The sequence below is a fragment of the Phacochoerus africanus genome, chromosome 14 (assembly GCF_016906955.1).
Source record: "Phacochoerus africanus isolate WHEZ1 chromosome 14, ROS_Pafr_v1, whole genome shotgun sequence".
Taxonomy (NCBI): domain Eukaryota; kingdom Metazoa; phylum Chordata; class Mammalia; order Artiodactyla; family Suidae; genus Phacochoerus; species Phacochoerus africanus.
The window spans coordinates 45625546-45648669 of NC_062557.1; the positions used below are offsets into that span (position 1 = coordinate 45625546).

Sequence of the window (23124 nt, forward strand, 5' to 3'; positions counted from 1 at the left end):
TCTCAAGATAGAAGACAAATTTAAACACAGAAGACTTTCCAGGGAGTCTGAATCTACTGCAAACTTTTAGAATAGACTCCCACCTACCCAAGCTCCCCAGGACTCTCACATAAAAATGGGATGCTTTAGCCCCTCTCTCCAGTTCCACAAAATACATCAAAGGCAGAAATGTATAATTTCAGAGAACAGCCTAAAGATAACGAAAGTCATACAGTGAGAATTTCTATAAGCAAGTGATGCGGTAAATTATAAAGTAGAAAAGAAAATGCATTTTCTGTGTACTAATTTCTTAGAAAATATTAAATTGAAGATCCCAGTTTCTAGGCCTAGAATTATATCTCACTGAATGAAGAAATCAGTGGCATTTAAATAAACCTTTTGTGAAGTTGGAACAACCTATTTTGGAAAAGCAGTTTTAGGGGAGACATTATTAACATTTCAAATACTGTCAACAATTAACCTTGATCAACCTGAAGCTTTGCTCTGAAGTATAATTACACACATTAGTTACCTAGTATTGTGGGAAACAAAGAGATACAGCTGTTTCCAAGCAACAAACTATATTCTGTTGAAGTTTCCTGACATTATTGGAACCTTTTCAAAAGCTAGCTTTAAAGCAAAACCATAGCTAGGTTTAAAGCAAGCTACCATTCCTTAGCTTTCATTTCCATCTCCAAATGACATTCATGAAATTAAACCATATGCATGATGTTTCTCTACCAGTTGACTAGGCTAGATTTCTACAGTCCAGTAGTAGTGGTTAGACAAGTCCACATGTGACCTCTGGATGGAAAGCTACTCCATGGATCACCAAGAATGGGTAGTTCTCAGAGAAGCAGCTGAATCTTTCATGAGATCATAAGACTAATAGTGGCTAACATTTATTATAAACTTTACAATGTGCCAGGCCTTAAACTAAGTGTTTTGCAAATATTATCTCAATCTTCATAATAACGCCATGAGGCAGATATACTATCTAGCATCTCCATTCTTTGGATGAATAAATTGAGACTTAGAGAAGGAAAGTAAATTATCCAGGGACACACTTCACCACCACACCACACTGGCTTTCCCATCAACTTCCCTCTTACTATGACCTCCATCTCCCAACAAATGAGTAAACCAAATTGAATCACAAAAAAAAGATGCTCAAAGAGTTCCTGTTGTGGTGCAGTGGTAAAAGAATCCGACTAGGAACCATGAGGTTGTGGGTTCGGTCCCTGCCCTTGCTCAGTGGGTTAAGAATCCAGCGTTGCCGTGAGCTGTGGTGTGGGTTGCAGACGTGGCTCGGATCCCACGTTGCTGTGGCTCTGGTATAGGTCAGCGGCTACAGCTCCGATTGGACCCCTAGCCTGGGAACCTCCATATGCCGTGGGAGCAGCCCAAGAAAAGGCAAAAAAGGCAAAAAAAAAAGATGCTCCAACTGTCTATGGCTAAAATAAATAAATAAATAAACCAAAAGTCCACTCTTTATTGTAAAGGCAGGTAGATCTTTTAAAAATGTGAACCTATTCAAGCCCCAGCTGAAAACCCTTCAATGGCTTTTTATTGTCTAAGGACTAAAGACTAAGATCCTCAATTTAGTTTATAAGACTCTGCACCAGCTGTCCTGTGTTGACCTCACCAGCATCATCTTGTGTTATTTCCTCCCTATTTTCTACGTTCCAATCTCACTGACAATTTTTTGGCTCCTTGAATATGCCATAAGTTTCCTGACCTCTAAGTATTTTCTTCCCACTCTCTCCGCCCAAGTTTGCGTTTGTTGACTCTTGACTCATCTTTCAGAGCATAACTCAAAACACCATATCTCCGAGGAAGCCCTCCCTTGACCACTAACTATAAGCAGGTCAGGTCCCAGCCTGCCGTATTCTCATACTACAGTGTGCTTTCCTCTTTTCAGAATCTATCATAATCATAATTCTATTTTTTTTTTGGTCCTTTGTCTTTATAGGGCCACACCTGCAGCATATGGAGGTTCCCAGGCCAGGGGTCCAATTGGAGCTCTTGCTGCCAGCCTACGCCAGAGCCACAGCAACGCCAGATCCAAGACGCGTCTGTGACCTACATCACAGCTCACGGCAATGCTGGATCCTTAAGCCACTGAGCAAGGCCAGGGATCGAACACACAACCTCATGGTTCCTAGTCAGATTCGTTTCCACTGCGACACAACAAGAACTCCCATAATCACAATTTTAAAACTCACTAAGTAATTAGCTGTTTAATGCCTCCCTTCTCTGCAAGAAAGTAAGTTTCCAAGGGAGGAATCATGTTTGTTGTATGTACCACTATATCCTCAACAACCAGCAGTGTCTAGCACATACTCTTTATTTGCTTCTTTGAAAGAATTACTAAGTAAAAGGTAACCATATACACAAGATATGAAAACTAACGTCATGTCTTTAAGCATAAGGGTCACTATAGCCAGTGAAGCAAATACCAAGGCCAGTTCTGTTCCACTTTTGGTAGTTTAAATAGTTCAAGATAGTGCTAAATAGTTCAAGACAGAGGCATAGAGCCAGGTAAGTGGAAATCAAGAATGGGAAAGAAAATGAAGCTGTAGTGCTTTAAAGTACGACTTAATGAGAGATGGAGCTGATCACAAGACCTGGGCCTAACTCTGGATGGTAGAATTTAAATTATTAGGACATAGCGACATCACACTGATTCATGTTCCAGTAAATTTTAATTAGTATTTACTTGTTATATATAGTTCATAACAGGAAGGGCCATAAATTGATGGTAGCATTGCTTAATATAGTCCTGGCTGCTCTGTAGCTCACCTTCAAGACCCCTAAAAATGGCCCCAGTGAGGGTCTGCCAGGTTACAGAAGCCCTTGAGAAGGAAAAAAATCAGTTAAATAACAAAAATTTAGAATTTTTGTTGACACACACAACCTTCCCCCCCCAAAATCATTGAATACTTCTACTGATATGACTTATTCACTAATCAGTTCTAAGGTTCTTCATAGCAGCCTGGAGAGATTCAGGCTTAGACAGATTTCCTTATTCCCCCATCTTTAAGACAGCAAATAAAGAGACTCTAATCTAGAGCTAAGACTCTGCAGAATCCTGGATTATTTTTTAAAATCTAAAATGAATTTTTTAAAAACTTGATTCTAAAATATAAATAAGGGGAGTTCCCGTCATGGCACAGTGGTTAACGAATTCGACTAGGAACCATGAGGTTGCGGGTTCGGTCCCTGCCCTTGCTCAGTGGGTTAACGATCCGGCGTTGCCGTGAGCTATGGTGTAGGTCGCAGATGCAGCTCGGATCCCGCGTTGCTGTGGCTCTGGCGTAGGCCAGCGGCTACAGCTCTGATTAGACCCCTAGCCTGGGAACCTCCATATGCCGCAGAAGCGGCCCAAGAAATAGCTAAAAAGACCAAAAAATAAATAAATAAATAAATAAATAAATAAAATAAAATATAAATAAGGAGTTCCCATCGTGGCTCAGCAGAAATGAATATGACTAGCACCCATGAGGACTCAGGTTCAATCCCTGGCCTCACTCAGTGGGTTAAGGATCTGGCGTTGCTGTGAGCTTTGGTGTAGGTTGCAGACACAGCTTGGATCTCACATTGCTGTGGCTGTGGTGGAGGCTGGAAGCTGTAGCTCTGATTGAGTCCTAGACTGGGAACCTCCATATGTGGTGGGAGTGGCCCTCAAAAGTAAAAAAAAAAAAAAAAAAAAATATACACACACACACACACACACACACACACACATATGACAACTTTGGAGTTCTGTGGTAGCTTAGCAATTAAGGACTCAACAATGTTGTCACCGCTGTGGCTCAGGTTCAATCCCTGTCCTCGGAATTTCTGACTTTATGTATTTGATTTTATCAATGTTTTCTTTTTATTATTTCTGGGGTTTGTGTAATATTTTTAAAATGTCTTTCCTGATCCAAGATTATAACAAGTTTCTCCTAAATGTTCTTTCTGGTAGTAACAATTTTTTTTACATTTAATTCTCTGATCCATCTGTAACTTATTTTATCATAAGAGTGAGACATAGATGCAACATAATTTTTCCATTTACTTTTTTACTTAACATTTCACATATAATTTCTCATAGAACTACATAGTTTTCATGTTTTTTATTTTAATGGCTTCATTGAGTTAATATTACCATAGATATAACCATAGTTTACTTAACCATTCCCTCTCTATTACTAAACGTATTAATATTTTAGTATGTATACTTTTTAAATAACTTCTTTAGAGGACATTTTCAAGAATTAGATTTCTAAGGCAAAAAGTTTGAACAATATCACAACTTTTGACTAAAATGTCAGATTTCAAGGATCTAATCAATTTATAATCGTCACCAATACAATCATCAAGTAATAAGACATATACATGACTATCATGCACAAATCTTTTCCAAACAAATTTACACTAGACACTATTTACATCTAAGCAGTTAGGTTCATAATTCAGAGTTTAAAAACGTACATCACAGTTCTACAGAATCTGACCAGCCTAAGAACTGTTATTTCCTGGGAGGAAAAAGAGTAAATGGACAAATTCTCCTAGAGCAAAGGGCAATGCAGAGGCCTCCGTTGGAAAATCCTAAGACAGTAACTTGGCAAATTAAGCACTGCAGTAGAGTCAGAAGATGACTGAACATTAAAAATTCAAGGCTGTATTTCACTGTTCCCCTCTGTCCTTTCCCTTCCCAAGAGCAGTTTCCCTTCCCCTCATATTCTTTCCAAGCACCTTGAGGTTCTAGCCACTATCTAAAAACTTCTTAGTGTATTCCACGAGCAGTCTTCTGTTTGGCTCCTAGATTAGGCCCTTCAAAGTTCTTTAAGCTCAAGTAAGACCAGGAAATGAGATGTTGGTCAAAAGTGGATGATCTAACATCCAGTTGCAGCCCATGCATGCCAAGTGGGCACTTCCTCATGCAAACATACCTAATGAGATTACAGCACAGATTTTCAGCTTCTTTGAAGCTATGTCTATCATTTGCTGGAAATTCATCTACCTCTCACAATACTTTTTGACCCCCCTTATCTTTGCTGCCTCCTAGGGCTCTTTTTAAGGGAACATTTTAGGAGGCAGGTTTCTTTTGAAAGAATTATCTTATTGCCATAATTTCTTTTGTCTTTTTTTTTTTTTGCTATTTCTTGGGCCGCTCCCATTTTTTTTTCATTTGTTTGTTTTGTTTTGTTTTTGTTTGTTTGTTTTTGTCTTTTTGCTATTTCTTGGGCCGCTCCCGCGGCATATGGAGGTTCCCAGGCTAGGGGTCTAATCCAAGCTGTAGCCACCGGCCTACGCCAGAGCCACAGCAACGTGGATCCGAGCCGCGTCTGCAACCTACACCACAGCTCACGGCAACGCCAGATCGTTAACCCACTGAGCAAGGGCAGGGATCGAACCCGCAACCTCATGGTTCCTAGTTGGATTCATTAACCACTGCGCCACGACGGGAACTCCTGTAATTTCTTACTTACAAATTTTATGATCCTCCTTCTGGAAACTGAGTATGGTGTCATGACATAAATTCTGGTCAGAGCACAGGGGAAAGTCACAAACCTGGGGTAGATGTCTGACACAGGTAGCATGCATGGTGAGTGGAGCTTTAGGAATCAGACTTGAATTTCACCACTTACTAGATGTTTCACACTAAATGAATCCCTTAATTATTTTGAACTAAAATATCATCATGTTAGAGAGGTGCTTCTTGATCATACTTTATCTAAATGGCTATTCTGCCTTATTATTACTTCCCCATTTGTGTTCTTCACAGCACTATCACATTTTGTAACTGAACTCTTCTTTTTTTGGGGGGGGGTGTGTCTTTTTAGGGCCACACCTGCAGCATATAGAAGTTCCCAGGCTGGGAGTCGAATGGGAGCTGTAGCTGCCTGCCACAGCCACATCAGATCCGAGCTGTGTCTGTGACCCACACCACAGCTCTTGGCAATGCCGGATCCACAGTCCACCAAGCAAGGCCAGGGATAGAACCCACGTCTTCATGGATACTAGTTGGGTTCATTACTGCTGAGCCGCCATGGGAATTCTTATTTGTTTTTTACTATGTGTCTTCTGCAATGGACTTTTTTTTTTTTTAAACCTTTTATTATCATTTTTTATACTGTACAGCATGGTGACCCAGTTACACATATATGTATACATTCTTTTTTCTCACATTACATGTTATATCATAAGTGACTAGACAGAGTTCCCAGTGCTACACAGCAGGATACCATTGCTAATCCATCCCGAAGGCAGCAATGGACTTTTAAGTTCCACAGGGTAGGGTATGATTTGCTAATCACTGGATACTCACTTCCTAGCATGGGTGACTACCACAAGTAGGCTCAAATAACTGTAGAATAAATGAGCTTGCTTTTCTTATCTCTAAAACAGGGATTAATAACACCACTCACATCAGAGATGTTGTATAATACATGTAAATACAGTGCTCAACAAATGTTAACCATTATTTCGGTTACAGTTCTCAGAAAGTCATGGCCTTTATAAATTCAACTTTCCTAATTAAAAAGTCAAAGGAAGAATTATTACTTTGTGAGATTACAAAAACATAAAAGGCATCAGAAGGAACTCAGAAGACAGGATCCATTGAGATTAAGAATTTAAGTTTACAACTCTCCTGGGACATCTGTCTTTATCAGGGCCATCCACTGCTCTCTCCAAGGTTGGTGGTTCTTGTCTAATACCTCTGAAATCACAACTTCACCAGACTCCACCCCAAGCATTGAGAAAACAGATATCTGGGAGTGCAAACTAGGGTTGAGAAAGACTGCTTGAACACAATATTGGCAGCACTCTAGAAATGCACAGAAAGAATGGAGAATTAATCTGGCTACAAAATACCACAGTGATACATCCAATTTCCAGTGAAAAATACTATCTTACCCCCCAAAACATGAAATTTGATAGTTATTAAACTACCTCCCCTTCTCTACACATCTAACAACAATGTGTCTTTCCAACATTCCAAATTCAGTCTTCAAATGCCCCCCAACCTGTAATCTTATAATTCCTGCCTAGGGAATTTCTACAGACTACTATTCTTAATTCTGGCTGCATGAAGAACCACCTATGGACTTTTGTTAAAAAATAAAGATGCTGAGCCTCATCCAAGACCCACTGAACCGGAAACTTGCTAAGGTGAAATTTCAACATCTGTATTTTTAAAAAGCTTCCCAGATTATTCTGCTGCAAAACCAGAGTTGAGAACCACTATCCCATTCACTCTGGACATCCTAGCATGAGAATAACAATATTCTATTCAAGGGTAAAGGCAATCCAGCATAAGGTTAACAGCTCAGGCAGGAGTGTCAGGTAGACTTGGCTGTCAATACCGGCATGGTCACATACCTTAGGCAAGTCTCTGTTTCCTTAACTATAAATGCAAAATACTAAAAGTACTTAACCTCAAAGACTTAGATTTAAGACCAAATTGTATAAAAATCACTTAGCACATCTGGCAAATAGTAGGTGCTTAATAAATTGTCTTGCTAATTTTCCAAAGGGTAAATTATTTCCAAGCTATAATCTAAAAAAAGTGCACAATTTTATTAATGAAAAACCTGCAAGTTCTGCCATCTCTTGTTTTCTTTGTTCTCCTAAACCAAAATAAGACAAAAGTACACCTGAGCAAGACTGGCCTTAGTTTAGGGAAGTAGGCTAACTTGGCTGGTTGGGGCTTTCATCAGGTTAATTTTGTAAATTAGGCAAAGTTCTTAGTTCCTGCCTGCAATTGTTTAACTGCTACATTCTGTATACTCTTGTGCCAGATGCCTCAAAAATATGTCTCTGGTCAAAAGAAGGACCAGAAATCTGACCAATACAAATCTAGCACAGGAAAGCAAAATGTGCTGGAAGCATTGTTTTCAGATTCCTTTATCCAAGGCATGAAACTACATGCAACTTGCAAATCACTACGGCTAGGCAAAGTGGCAAATACAAAGACATAAAAGAGACAGTCTCTGGCCTTTTAGTAGTCATTTTATGAATTTAAATAATGTCTTTTTGAAGTTGCCTTGAGTTAGTTATGCCACAGGCCAAATCAAGGATGGTAAAGAAAAGGAAGGATGGTCAGGATGCCCACTTTTTCCTCCTCTTTCCCTCCAGAGCTGGACTATGAACTTAATTGTGCTCACAGACAACAGTGGCATTGTCCTGACTCTGCTGAAGAGATGATGACATAAGGGAATCCTACATCTGCCTCTGCTCTCAGCACAGATAATGTGCCAGAGCCATAAATTATCTCATTTAATTCTAACAACTCTGAAACAGGTACTAATGTTATTCCCGTATTACAGATGGGGAAGTGAGGCTTAGAGAAGTGGAGTCACACAGCCAGTAAGTGTGACTAATATGAGCTGGGGCTCAGACCCAGGCTGTTAGAATCTTGAGCTGAGCTCCTTAAATAGTATATGATGCTGACCTCTGATTTTGGAGGTCAGAGAGGTCATCTAAAGAGCACAAATTGATGCCCATATCAAAATCACATGGTCCAAAAGTCAGGCTAGTGGTTATCTTGGGGGGATGGGGGTGTGATGGCTGGGAGGGTGAGCAGTGTTTGGAAGGAAAAGAGAAGTGGTGGAAGGGAGCAGTAATATTCCATTTCTTGATCTAGGTCCTGGTTACACAATTTCTTTCCTTCCTTCCTTTCTTTTTCTCTCTTTTTTTTTTTTTTTTTTTTTTTTTTTGGCCATGCTCATGGCATGTGGAAGTTCCCAGGCCAGGAATCAAACCTGAGCCACAGAAGTGACCCAAGCCACTACAGTGACAACACTGGATCCTTGCTTTGCCACAAAGGAACTCTGGTTACATAATTTCTTGATGTGTTTCTGAAAACTTCAATTTGTGAAAATTCAAGACATATATAAAAGTCAAAAATAAGGAGTTCTCCTGTGGTACAGCCAGTTAAGGATCTGGTGTTGTCACTGCAGCTGCTTAAGTCACTGCTGTGGCTCGGGTTTGATCCCAGGCCTGGGAACTTCTGCATGCTGTGGGTGTGGCCAAAAAAGAAAATAACTGAAAAATAAGTGCACTTCTCTATATGTATATTATATTTCAACAGAATATAATATGCAAAGTATAAAAGTGTTCTTTAAGTCCTCTTTTCAATGCCAGCCCCAGCAATGTTGACACAGGAAATCTTAATAACCTCATGAAAACTTCACCCTTTACTGGCACAAATCTAGTGATGAGTTGATTCTCCTAATTTCAGTTGCTTGCTCTTCTTTTAACAGAAGCCTAGCCAAGAAATTTCACTGAACAGAATTTAACTGCATTGTACCTAAGATATCAAATGCATACAGCAGCTCTTATGATTCTAGTCGATCTCAATTTTATTCTCAAGTAAACAGATGTTGCAAATGTTGCAGATTGGCGCTCTGATTTGGAGGTGCAAAAATTAGCATAGCTAGGGAGTAAAAACAGTGGTTCTAAATCCTTGATTAACATTAGACTAATCCTGGGAGTATTTAAAAAATACCAGTACCTGGGTCCCACTCACAGAGATACTGATTTATCTGGACTGAGGTGAGACCCTGTTATTAAATTATTTTAAAAAGTCACCAGATGATTCTAATGTGCGGCCATGATGAGAACCACTGAGCTAAATTATAAGGATAATTTTTTAAACAGCCTTTGTAGCCAAGACTACTACATTTTTCATTTCTCTTCAAATAAATCACTTAAGAGGGTAAGTCTTTACAAAAGAAAAGTTGAAAATCATTTCTCATTTGTTATTCTAGGAAAAAATAGTCAAGCTATGCTTTATTCTGGAACAAAGAAAAAAATAATTTTAACATTGCAGGAGGTTTTCTATCCATGTAATCATCTGGATCAGAACTCCCTGCAAAGGAGTTACCGTCATGGCTCAGCTAAGGTTAACGAACCTGACTGGCATCCATGAGGATGCAGGTTCGATCCCCGGCCCCACTCAGTGGGTTAAGGATCTGGCGTTGCTGTGAGCTGTGGTGTAGGCTGGCGACTACAGCTCCAACTGGACCCCTAGCCTGGGACCCTCCATATGCCTCTGGTGTGGCTCTAAAAAGACAGAAGACAAAAAAAAAAACACAAAAAACAAAAACCCTTGCAAAGGAAAAACAGGAATACTATTCATGGTGAAACTATGTTTCTGCCACTAGCAACACTTATAACCTGTTTTCTGACGGGTGCTCTAATCAGCAATCTCTTTACTATATAGCAGAGGTGAGGCAGAAACAATTCAAATGATCCTTAACTCTGGGGGACAGCTATTTGCTATTGCCTAACTAGCCATTTGAAACTCTTAATAAAACCCACATCTCCTTAGCAACACAATTTCCTTTTAAAATTCTTTTTATATTTCTGTGTTGGCTAGTGAAATAGTGGCTCTGCAAATGAGTCTGAAAAAAGAAATAAAAAACACACACAGTCCAGAGAGCTGAAAGGAAGAGGGTAAATACAAATCATCAGAGATGACCAGAAGCACATGCTGTTGGCCCATCACCACCTTCCAGCCAACCAGTTTGTTATCGCTGTATCTGCAGGTTTATGCACAGGCATCTTATTTGTGCTCACAATCTCCAGAGATTTACAAAAGTAGATTTCATGACAGCAGCAGTTGTCCCCTTCTAAGTGTAGTTTCACTTTCTAAGCCAACAGCTCTTTCATTGTTTTGATCATCCCATACACCATATTCTAAGACTTAAAACGTAAGAATCCTCAAGATTAAAGCCTCTTCTATTGTCAATCCATAGGTTGGTTACTCAGTTGAGCTAGGGCTTTTCTTCTTCTTGATCCTTTTTTGGCTGCATCATGGCATAGAGAAGTTCCCCAGCCAGAGATGGAATCTGAGCCGCATCTGAGACCTTTGCCACAGCTGCAGCAATGCCAGATCCTTAACCCACTGCAGCAGGCATTGAACTGGCAATGCCACAGGAATAAGCTGGATTATTAACCCACTTTGCCACAGTGGGAACTCCTGAACTAGGGCTTATCTTAATATTAATAACTTTTTTCATCTTGAACTTAGTATTAGCCAGGTTAAATATTCTCTCTCTTCCAAAGCAATTCTGCTACCCCACAAAATTACTACATGTGAAACATCCATAGAAATTGTCACCTAAAAAGATACTTTATATTCGAGACACCTGTCCTACCCTGGAAGAGAGTGAAAAACTAGTTTAAAAAATGTATTCTATACCACATTTTTACATTTTAGATTTTCCTTTCTTTTTATCTGTTTTCTCCACATTCAGTTCAACAGGTAGCTTTTTCTTTTCTTTTTTTCTTTCTTAATATCAAAAGGCTAACATCTCTCCCTTTCACTGGTCTATTCAAACATAAAATCTGTTTTGATTGCACAGAGGGAAAATGCATTCTCTACAAGGATATAACATCCAAGCAAAGATTGAAGGAGACCATAAATATCGTGTGACCCCCTATATCCATCCCTGTTCCTGTTTGGTAGGGTAAAGATAGGATAAGAAGAGCAAAGAAAAGAGAGAAAGAAATAAGCTGCATTCTTAAGAGATAATCTAATACAACAAGCATCTTTCTGACATACAGGCTAGAGAAGAAATAAGCCGACAGTGGTAATGAATTCAGCTGTTTCTAGCTGAACCTCTACAATCACCATAATTGGAATCCCAGCTCAGGCAAAGCTCATTCTCCTTTAGGGTGGGACAGCAGTAGGTATGGGAATGGGAAATGGAGAGAACCCTCAGGAGTTTCAGTGGCTGCTGCAGCCACTAGTACCCCAACCTGCTCTAGTCACTGCCTACATTCTTCCTTATCTGGAACCACAGCGAAAATCCTGCTGCTAGGGCTAGCATCTTCTTTCTCGGTGACCTCTTCCAGTCACATGGTCACTCTGCTCTAGGGCAGGCAGTCCCTCTTCCCACTATGGAGGCCTCCAGCAACCCTGTGCATAGCAGAGGGAGCAAATAGCTGCTTCTGGATCTACCCTTTATCTGGTTCCCTGGAGGCTGAGTGGGACTAGAGAAGGGGCAGAGGTCTCTCTACATTCCTTCCTTCTCTTCCGGGAAAGCCCCAGGAGATGTAAGGCAGCCAGTCCTCTTCCAGAGAGTCGCCCCTTCTTTGCCTCCAACCAAATTTCCTTTCACTCAGCCACAGACTTTGCATTTATTGCATATGAATGATTTTCTCCTCAGCTTTCTGTGCATCTTCATAAAGCTAATTTGTAGAAGAGGAGATTATACATCTTCTTAGAGGAAATTTTTAATTTCATCTTTATTGGGCTATAATTGACAACACTAAGATATTTAAAGTGTATATCATGGGGATTTGATATATGAATACATTGTGAAATGATTCCATCTGGTTAATTAATACACCCGTCATCTCACAATTTATCTCTTCTTTTTGGTGAGAATATTTAAGTTCTGCTCTTTTAGCAATTTCAGTTATACAAAACAATGTTAACTAAAGTCACCATGTTTTACATTAGATCCTCAGACCTATTTACCTTATGGCTGGACGTTTGCTTCTAGGGTAGATTTGATATTTTATGCCTAACCCCTAAAGCCTTGGCCCAGTAATTTGTATATGAGAGTCAATCAATGCTTGGTGAATGAGTGAATGCATAAATGAAGGAATGAATACAACTAGCCGAAGTACACATTTCCATTATCCCAGGAGTGACTGAAATTCTTCTACTCTTCATTACCACAGTTAACTTCTATTTCAAATAGCTATCAAGATCCTATGACACATGTTTTGAAGAAAATTCAAAGTGGGAATTTCAGCTTGCTCTCCAAATAATTGTTTTCAAGGTTAATCCTTCAAACTGGGAAAGAGCTTTTCTTTTTTCTTTTTCTTCTTTTCTTTCTTTTCTTTTTTCTTTTTTTTTTTTTTTTTTTGCTTTTTAGAGCCACACCTGTGGCATACGGAGGTTCCTAGGCTATGGGTCCAATCAGAGCTGTAGCCGCCAGCCTATACCACAGCCACAGAAATGCAGGATCAAGCCGAGTCTACAGCCTACACTACAGCTCACGGCAATGCCAGATCCTTAACCCACTGAGCAAGGCCAGGGATCGAACTTGCGACCTCATGGTTCCTAGTCAGATTCATTTCTTTCTTTCTTTCTTTCTTTTTTTGTATTTTCTTTGGCCACACCCGCTGCATATGGAGGTTCCCAGGCTAGGGGTCTAATTGGAGCTCTAGCCACTGGCCTACACCACAGCCCCAGCAACACAGGATCCGAGCCACGTCTGCGAACACACCACAGCTCACTGCAACACCGGATCCTTAACCCACTGAGTGAGGCCAGGGATCGAACCCACAACCTCATAGTTCTTAGATTCGTTAACCACTGAGCCACAATGGGAACTCCGGAAAGAGCTTTTCAATCCCCTTTCATGTGAGGGCGGGAATGAGAAGTTGAGAAAAGGAAAAAAAAGTGTGGGAAATATTCCTCAAGCAAACAAAACAGGAAGAGTATCCAGTACCTTTAAAGGTAAAGCCAGCCAAGTCATGTAACCACTTTTGCCTCTTGAAGAAGACAACAAACCTGTCTTAAATGAAAGTTCTGGCAATAAAATCAAGCAATCCAGAGTAATCTGCAAATATATATGCCTAACTAATTTTTCTTAGGGAAGTATTAAACCTAGAGTCATCTTTTCCCCACATGTATCCAGCTTCATAAAAATATTCTTTTGTTGTTGTTGTTGTTGTTGTTGCTATTTCTTGGGCCGCTCCCGCAGCATATGGAGGTTCCCAGGCTAGGGGTTGAATCGGAGCTGTAGCCACCGGCCTATGCCAGAGCCACAGCAACGCGGGATCCGAGCCGCGTCTGCAACCTACACCACAGCTCACGGCAACGCCGGATCGTTAACCCACTGAGCAAGGCCAGGGATCGAACCCGCAACCTCATGGTTCCTAGTCGGATTCGTTAACCACTGCGCCACGACGGGAACGCCCATAAAAATATTCTTTATGTGGACTGCTATGTACTGATCTCTTTTAAGACAAAATCAGCCAAAACAATAAGTCAGTCCAAGTCCAGGAGACTCCATTGCACAACGAACAGAATAAATCTTGGAGGATACTATGTATAAGGAGACTGGAATCCACTCCATCTCTGGTGATGCTGCCTCTGATAATGGGCTCAGCTGATGGCTGTCAGCTGAGATCTGATGTCAGTGCCGCCCTTGTTTATCATACAACAATGGGAAAAGAATATAACCTTTCCACCCTCAGTCTGTCATCTGCAAAATGTTGATAATAAGTGTTTATGTGAATTCATCAGTTAATGTTTTCGAGTATAGGGAAGTGAGTTATTAGTGAGTCACAGTAACTTCATGCTATTTTAGACTCTTCATCGATGCTGAATGAAGTGCAACCAGATAAATTAATGGTTGAATGAGTTCCTAAAACAGTAGTCACCTTCACTGTGTCATGAAGGTGAAGTATAGACAGTTTAAAAGCAGGCAGTGCTATGGGGATATACTTGAGAGGCACAGTTTCATTTGAGAGAGTTTCTATTGATGAAACTTTAACAATAGTTATAGAATATCTACTATGTACAATAAGCTCCAGAAATAGACATAACGCAGATTTTATCATCAAGGTTTGTAGAACCTAGTTTTAGCCATGGCTAGAAAAGGCAGTTACTTTACTGGGTGAGATATGAAAAGTCAATTTAAGTCATTAACTTCCGCTAGATTCTGTGGGTAATTTGCAATAATTAATCAACTATCCTGGGGGTCAGATGAGATCAATAAAATGTATAACAGCTCTTGAAGTGTAGTTAGATGGTTCTATCTGGCTGACTCTCTAGATTTATTAATACCACTCTGGCTTAACATTATCAACAACCAAGATATGTTTGGTCTTTGTAGGTGGGGAATAAAGGTCCAGTGGCAGCACCAATACCAAGCAGCTATAATGGAGAAAAGACCATAAAATGTGGAAAATCCATAAAAATAATCATATTTTTTAGTGAAGGAGACTCACTCAAGGCTTCAGGGTGCAACACTTATCTACTTTGAGAGATATGCTCTGAGTGGAGATTATTATGTGTACAAATATACCATACTATTTATATATACATTCATTCCAAGTCATTTATTTGCCTTCCCAGGCTACTTGATTGAGTGAGGCCAAATAGATAAAATAATAGGCACTATCTCAGCTGCATTTAACAGCCAAATTTACTCAAAAAGCTTGCACACGAATCACCAAAGGCTGTATAAAGACAAATAGCTACGTACATTGGAATCACTAAAGATTTCTGATTCTTCACATTCACAGCAAAGTAACGCTGCGGATTCACTGTCTTCCAAATGAGAGCTCTGTAATACAAACAAGATCATTTCAGAGGTCCAGATAATGGGCCATAAGCATGAGGGAAAAGGCCAGCAGAAATCACTGTGTTAATGTTAGCTCATAATTAAGAAGCTGCAATTCTGATTAGTAATGGCTGTTTTGGAGAGAATGAAGCCAACAAGGTGATTGGTTAGGAAGATTGGGGAATGTCTGATTAGCTGAAGCACTTTCTGTGATTTCCAATTGGGACAGTGGTATGTCCTATTTCTATAAAGATGGTGCTACTAAAGCTTCATAGTATGTACTCTGGACTTTTCCCAGAATGGTGTAGGTTTGTGGTCACTTATCTTCATATTTAAAGGTACATATTTGATACTATTTAGAGAAAACTTTCAGAATATAACACAGCACATGACTGGGGGATCTAACCACTAGCCTGGCCTCATTAGCCCTCTGCTAAACAGGTGTTTTTAAGAGCCAAAAACCATGCCTTACCCAAGTCCTCCTAACAGATGCCAGAAAACAATTTAAAACCTTTCTTCTACTCTCCAATCTCTTTTTCAAAATCTGTCTAGATAAGGAAAATGAGACAAAGGAGTGAAACAATTAGCTGGTAACACAAGAGTATTTTTCCCTTATGACTAACAGCAATACAAAAAAGAGAAGAGATAAAAGCTCCAACTCTGACCCATTAAGTTCCTTCAAATATTTGCTGTTTGAGTAACAGCTGCTAGAAAACTGAGTTATCCTTACCTAGAGATATATACACTTACGTCATTGAAAATTCATACTACCATATGATCCACCAATCCCACTTTTGGGTATAAATCCAAAAGAGTTGAAATTGGGATCTCAAAGAGATATCTGCACTCCCATGTTCACTGCAGCATTATTCACAATAACCAAGCTATGGAAACAACCCTAATGTCTATTGAAAGAAAAATGGATAAAGAAAATGTGGTATGTACACACAATGGAACATTATACATCCTTAAAAAAGAAGGAAATCTTACTGTATGTGACAATATGGATGAGCATGAAGGACGTTATGCTAAGTGAAGTAAGCCAGTCACAGAAGGACAAATACTGCATGATTCCCCTCAGGTGAGGAATCCAAAATAATCCAACTCGCAATAGCAGAGATTGGAATGGTGGTTGCCAGGAGCTAAAAGGTGGAGGGAGAAATGAGGAGTTGTTTAAAGGGTACATAGAGTTTTAGTTATGCAAATGATTAAGTTCTAGAGATATGCTGTGCAACATGTTTTTTACTGTTAACAATACTGTGCATTAAAAATTTTTAAGAGGGTAGATCGCATGTTAAATGTTGTTACCACAAAACAAACAAGTAACAACAAAACCCCTAAAGAGCAAAAGGAAACTTTTGGAGATAATATGTTTATTATCTTGATTACAATGATGGTTTCCCGGGTGTATGCATATGTCTAAATTCATCAAATTGTACACATTAACTATGTGGAGCTTTTTATCAGTTATATCTCAATAAAGCTATTAAACAAAAAACTCACTACCAATGGCTGAAGCTTTATCATATACAACTCTATCATGGCTATCACGTTAACTTATTTTCAATTTTCAAAGCTAAGGCTGTGTTTCAACTTGCAGAATACCTGCAGAGATGGAGTTTTAGAGTACAAATAAACAAAGGAAGTAAAGTTTAGAGTTCCTCCTTGTGGTAACTGCCTTCTCGTGTTTATATCCTGATTTTTCCCTACTCTGATCCTTTGCTTAATTTTTGGCTTTTCTCCTTACAACCAAGTCTCATTTTCCATTTCCCCTCCCTACTCTTTCAGAAACTAAAGAGAAAAACTAAATATTTAAAATCATTTTTAAGTCCTATAAATGCAAAGCCTTTATTCTTTATTCCTTTGCATTTTGGAGGAGAAAAAAAAATTTACTCTTTGTCTTTTTTTGTTTTTTTTACAGCTGTACCCGAGGCATATGGAGGTTCCCAGGCTAGGGGTCTAATTGGAGCTACAGCTGCCGGCCTACGCCACAGCCACAGCAACACCAGATCCGAGCCGCATCTGCGACCTATACCACAGCTCATGGCAATGCTGGATCCTTAACCTGCTAAGCAAGGCCAGGGATGGAACCCAAAACCTCATGGTTCCTAGTCAGATTTGTTTCTGCTGTGCCACAATGGGAACTCCCCTCCTTTGTCTTTAAAAAAAATCAGTCTGCAAAATACATGAAGACTTCTAAAAGTCATATTAGAAAAGCTAAAGGCTTAATAAATAACAAATAAAATAACTGAAGGTACCTGAAGGAGTAAGGTAAAGATTAAAGCTATTTTCAATTTCCCCAAATCATCACTTCACAAAAGATGATAGTATAGATAATACTAAGCATATCAAAAGGCTTGTCATACAAAGGTGTACACAAAATGAAAAGAGAAAAGTACACATTAATTAACCCAAATTACACGAGTTAAAATTTTAAAGTTTTCATTCGTGTAAATATTTCAGCATGTTTACATGAGCTCCTTCAAAATGACCTTCAAGGTCTTGAAGTTCCTGTTGTGGCTCAGCGGAAACAAATCTGACTAGCATCCATGAAGATGTGTGTTGGATCCCTGGCCTTGTTCAGTGGGTTAAGGATTCGGCATTGCCATGAGTTGTGGTGTACGTTGCAAAAGCAGCTTGGATCTGGTGTTGCTGTGGCTGAGGCAGAGGCCAGCAGCTACAGCTCCGATTTGACCCCTAGCCTGGGAACCTCCATATGCCATGGGTGCGGCCTTCTAAAAAGACAAAAAAAGTCCTTATACATAAAATGAAGTATTACTTAGCCATAAAAAAGGAATGAAATTCTGCCATTTGGAAAAACATGGATAGAAATGAGTATATTATGCTTAGTGAAATAAGTCAGACAGATAAAGACAAACACTGTATGTTATCACTTATATGTTGTGGCCTCTAGAAAATAAAACAAACAACTGTATACAGCAAAACAGAAACAGGCTCACAGATTAGAAAACAAACTAGTGGATATCAGTGGGGAGAGGGAAGAGGGATAGGTATGACAGGGGTATGGAATTAAAGAGATACAAACTACTATGTAGAAAGTAAATAAGCAACAAGGATATATTGTACAACAAATATGAGAAACAGAGCTATTATTTTGTAATAACTTTAAAGGGAGTATAATCTATAAAATACTGAATCACTACACTGTACATTTGAAACTAATATTGTAAATCAATTGTATTACAATAGAAAAAAAGGGTTCCTATAATGACATTTGCATTCCAAAAGATATTTTAAGACATTACCGCATACTTATTAATTGAAACTCAATTCATTAAGATAGAAGGTACCAACTTAAGTATGCTGGTAGCATTAAAAAATAATTGGTTCATGGAATAAGCATTCACTTGTAACCAACATATTTAGTTGTAAATTAAATCCTAAGAATCCTAAAGGAAGATCAAGAACATTTCAGGTTCTTTCCTGTGCCTTCTGAGCTACTTAGTAATTCCAATTTCTGAGGTGTTTCTGGGTTCTGCAGATTGAACTGTCTTGCTTAATACAAATGATGGAAGAAACTTCCACATATTGAAGTATGGGGAAGTTATTAAGGGGAAGTCATTCTAGCTTTTACATGATTTAATCTGAATTTTATGCTAATTAAAACAGGCTGTTTGTGGCTTATCAAACATACATTGCACATCTGCTTTAATTATTAAATACTATTAGAGCTCATCAATGAATTTGGTAAAGTTGCAGGATACAAAATTAATACACAAAAATCTGTTGTATTTCTATATATTAACAATGAAAGATCAGAAAGAGAAATTAGGCAAAAAATCCCACTTACCATCACACCAAAAAGAATAAAATACTTAGGAATAAACCTATCTAGAGAGACAAAGGACCTGTACTCTCTAAGACCCTGATGAAAGAAATCAAAGATGACATAAAAAGATGGGAAGATATACCATGCTCTTGGAGTGGAAGAATGAGTACTGTCAAAATGACTATACTACCCAAGGCAATCTACAGATTCAATGCATTCCCTATCAAATTACCAATGGCATTTTTCATAGAATTAGAACAAAAATTTTTAACTGCATATGGAAACACTAAAGACCTCAAATAGGAGTTCCCATCATGGCTCAGTGGTTAACGAATCTGACTAGGAACCATGAGGTTCCGGGTTCAATCCCTGGCCTTAATCAGTGGCTTAAGGATCCGGTGTTGTGGTGAACTATGGTTAGCTCACAGACAAGGCTCGGATCCCGTGTTGCTATGGCTTGGGCATAGGCCAGCGGCTACAGCTCTGATTAGACTCCTAGCCTGGGAACCTCCATATGCCACAGGTGTGGCCCTGGAAAAGAGAGACAAAACAAACAAAACAAACAAACAAAACCCCCAAATAGCCAAAGCAATCCTGAAAAAGAAAAATGGAGTTGGAGGAATCAGGCTCCCTGACTTCAGACTATACTACAAAGCTACCATCACCAAAACAGTATAGTACTGACACAAAAACACAAATACAGATCAATGGAACAGAACAGAATGCCCAGAAATAAACCCACGCATCTATGGTCAATTAATCTACAAAAAAGGAGGCACAAATACACAATGGAGATGAGACCATCTCTTAAATAAGTGGTGGTGGGAAAACCAGACAGCTACATGCCAAAGAATGAAATTAGAATATTCTCAAACACCATACACAAAAATAAACTCCAAATGGATTAAAGACCTAAATGTAAGACCAGATACTTAAAACTCTTAGAGGAAAACATAAGCAGAACACTCTCTGACATAAACTGCAGCAATGACTTCTCAGATCCACCTTCTAGAGTAATGAAAATAAAAACAAAAATAAACAAATGGTACCTAACTTAACCTAAAAGTTTTTGCACAGCAAAGGAAACCATAAATAAAATGAAAAGACAACCCATAGAATTGGAGAAAATATTTGCAAATGAAGTGATTGACAAGGGATTAATCTCCAAAAGAGATAAACAACTCCTGCAGCTCAATATCAAAAACAAACAAACAAACAACCCAATCAAAAAATGGGCAGAAGATCTAAACAGGCATTTCTCCAAAGAAGACATAAGAAGGCCAAAAAACACATGAAAAGATGTTCAACATCACTAATTATTAGAGAATTGCAAATCAAAACCACTATGAGGTACCACCTTACACCAGCCAGAATGGCCATCATCAAAAAGTCTACAGATAAGAAATGCTAGAAAGGGTACAGAGAAAAAGGAACCATCTTGCCCTAACACTGCTGGTGGGACTGTAAACTGGTACAACCACTGGAAATCTGTGAGGAGGTTCATGGAAAAACCATAGCAGAACTACCATATGATCCAACAATCCCACTCCTGGGCAACTATCCAGAGAAAGCCATAATTTGAAAAGATACATGCACCCCAATGTTCATTGTAGCACTATTTACAATAGCCAAGACATGGAAGCAACCTAAGTGTCCATCAATATAGGAATGAATAAAGAAGATGTGATATACATACATACACACAAACACAGAGGAATATTACTTTACTCAGCCATATAAAAGAATTAAGTAATGACATTTTGTAGCAACATGAATGGACCTAGAAATTATCATGCTAAGTGAAGTCTGTCAGACAGTGAAAGAAAAACATCATATGGTATCACTTACATGTGGAATCTGAAAAAAAGGATACAAATGAACTTATTTGGAGAACACAGAGACTCACAGACTTTAAAAAACTTATGGTTACCAAAGGGGACAGGTGGGGGGGGTGGACTGGAGGTTTGGAATTGGCATATGCATATTGAGGTATATGGAATGATGGCCAACGGGGACCTGCTATATAACACAGAGAACTCTACCCAATATTCTGTGAAAATCTATGTGAAAAGAATCTGAAAGAGAACAGACTTGTGTACATGTATAAATGAATCACTGTTGTTCAGCAGAAATTATCACATTGTAAATCAACTATACTTTAATAAAATTTTAAAAAATTTTTTAAAAAAGAGTGCACCAATCAGAAGTAAAGTTGGATTTCCCGGAGTGGCGCAGCAGAAATGAATCTAAGAACCATGAGGTTGCTGGTTCAATCCCTGGCCTCGCTCAGTAGGTTAAGGATCCGGCATTGTCATGAGCTGTGGTGTAGGTCACAGATTTGGCTCAGATCAGGCGTTGCTGTGGCTGTGGTGTAGGATGGCAGCTACAGCTCCGATTCAACCCCTAGACTGGGAACCTCCATATGCCGCGGTAGCAGCCCTAGATAAGGCAAAAAGACACACACACACACAAAAAAAATAAATAAATAAAATAAAATAACATAAAAATAAAAATGCCTCTCTTTCTGGTACACCAATGCTGGTACTCCTCTGATGACAAGACTTCCTTCCCAGGCACCAAGACCATTTTGATTTGCTATTATGTGCTAATCTGTTTGTGGTTTTTTTTTTCCTTTGTTGTTGTTTTTTTTTTAATCTTGAAGGAATATATCTCTGACTTGCCTGATAGTCTTTCTTCTGACAAGATATAAAACTGTGCTGAAAACCACCTTCCTCTGGAGCAGTTCCTGAGTTACCTGAGAGACTGTCTCCTGGGCGATAGTCCTCAGTTTAGCTCAAATAAAACTCTTTTCTATCTCTATTATAGACTGTTTATTGATTATTTCTATTGACATTATAAAGGACTTACTCCAAGAATGAATGCCTAGGAACTCTATTAATTTAATTTATCATGCAATTAAGTCAAAAGAAAAAATATGTAAGATTATCTCAATGGATAGTAAAAGGCATTTGATAAAATTAACAGTCATTTTTGGTTTCAAACATTTTTAGTAAGCTAGGAACAAAAGATGATTTCTTAAACTCACCCCCGAGGTGGGCTTCTATCTACAGTACTTTGCAGGTGGGTGGGTCCTTACCTCAATCTGGTCTTGCCAAAATTTCAGGTTACAGAAAGTCATCCAGTGTTTCTTCTAACGTGAGGACAATGATCGTGTCTAGTTTGTAGTGCAGATATCAATTCTCCCTGCCTTTTCTCTTCCTTCCTCCCTTCTTTTTTAAATGTCCCTTTGGCCACTTCAGTGAATTTTGAAGATGATAAAGTCAAACACATATTCTTGCACTGGAAGTACCAAGCCCTTATCTTAACTAAACTGAGTTCACATCCTGTTTCTGCCACGTACTAGCCATGTGATATTGAGGACATTATTAATCTCTCTGAGCTCAATTTCCTCATCCATAAAAATGAGCACAATAATAACATCTATCTAACAGAGTCATTGCAAAAATTCTATGAGAGATAATAGAAGAAAAGCACTTAGCATAATTTAGTAATTCATGTTGGTAATACTACTGCTGCCAATAACAACAATAATAATAAATATTATACAGTAATAATGTGTAAAAAAGGCTTACACATTTGGGCTAAATTCTCTTCCAAAGAAAGTTTTATCACCTAGGGAAATTTTGCTTCTATGAAATTACAAGCGTTTCACTTCTAAATCGAGACAAACCTGTATTCCCTCCATAGCCCTAAAGTATTGAGCTCACAAGTCATTCATTACCACTTATTGTACCCCCATTACATACTAGACACTTTTACTTGGTGCTGGATTAGCTATAGTAAAACTCCAAACAAAGAGGGAAAGATAACAGGTTCCAAAAATAGTTTTTAGTTTTTGTTTTTTATGGAGATGCAAAAACCACAAAGATAAAGGATATGGCTCTGTGGAAATATGCCCTTTTGGCCAAGCGTCATTTGGAGACAAACAGGGCCTAAGATGGTTGGTAAGAAATCATCACATATAACAAGAAGTTTCAATCCAGAGCAGCTTCTAAACAACAATTATAGTAATAAAATGCTGTAGTC

The 23124-nt window shown here is 38.8% G+C and overlaps 1 protein-coding gene across 6 annotated transcripts in view; it reads right to left on the minus strand.

The window, feature by feature from the left end:
- The window catches only part of SSH2 (slingshot protein phosphatase 2), a 270234-nt gene that overhangs the window by 184970 nt on the left and 62140 nt on the right, over positions 1 to 23124 (minus strand). For 5 of the 6 annotated variants that reach the window (XM_047756765.1, XM_047756764.1, XM_047756768.1 and 2 more), the window contains exon 2: positions 15210 to 15290. The exons of the other annotated variant lie outside the window; for it this stretch is intronic. In XM_047756765.1, the coding sequence (XP_047612721.1) occupies positions 15210 to 15290 (81 nt within the window). The remainder of the gene's footprint in view (positions 1 to 15209; positions 15291 to 23124) is intronic. 6 annotated transcript variants of the gene reach the window in all.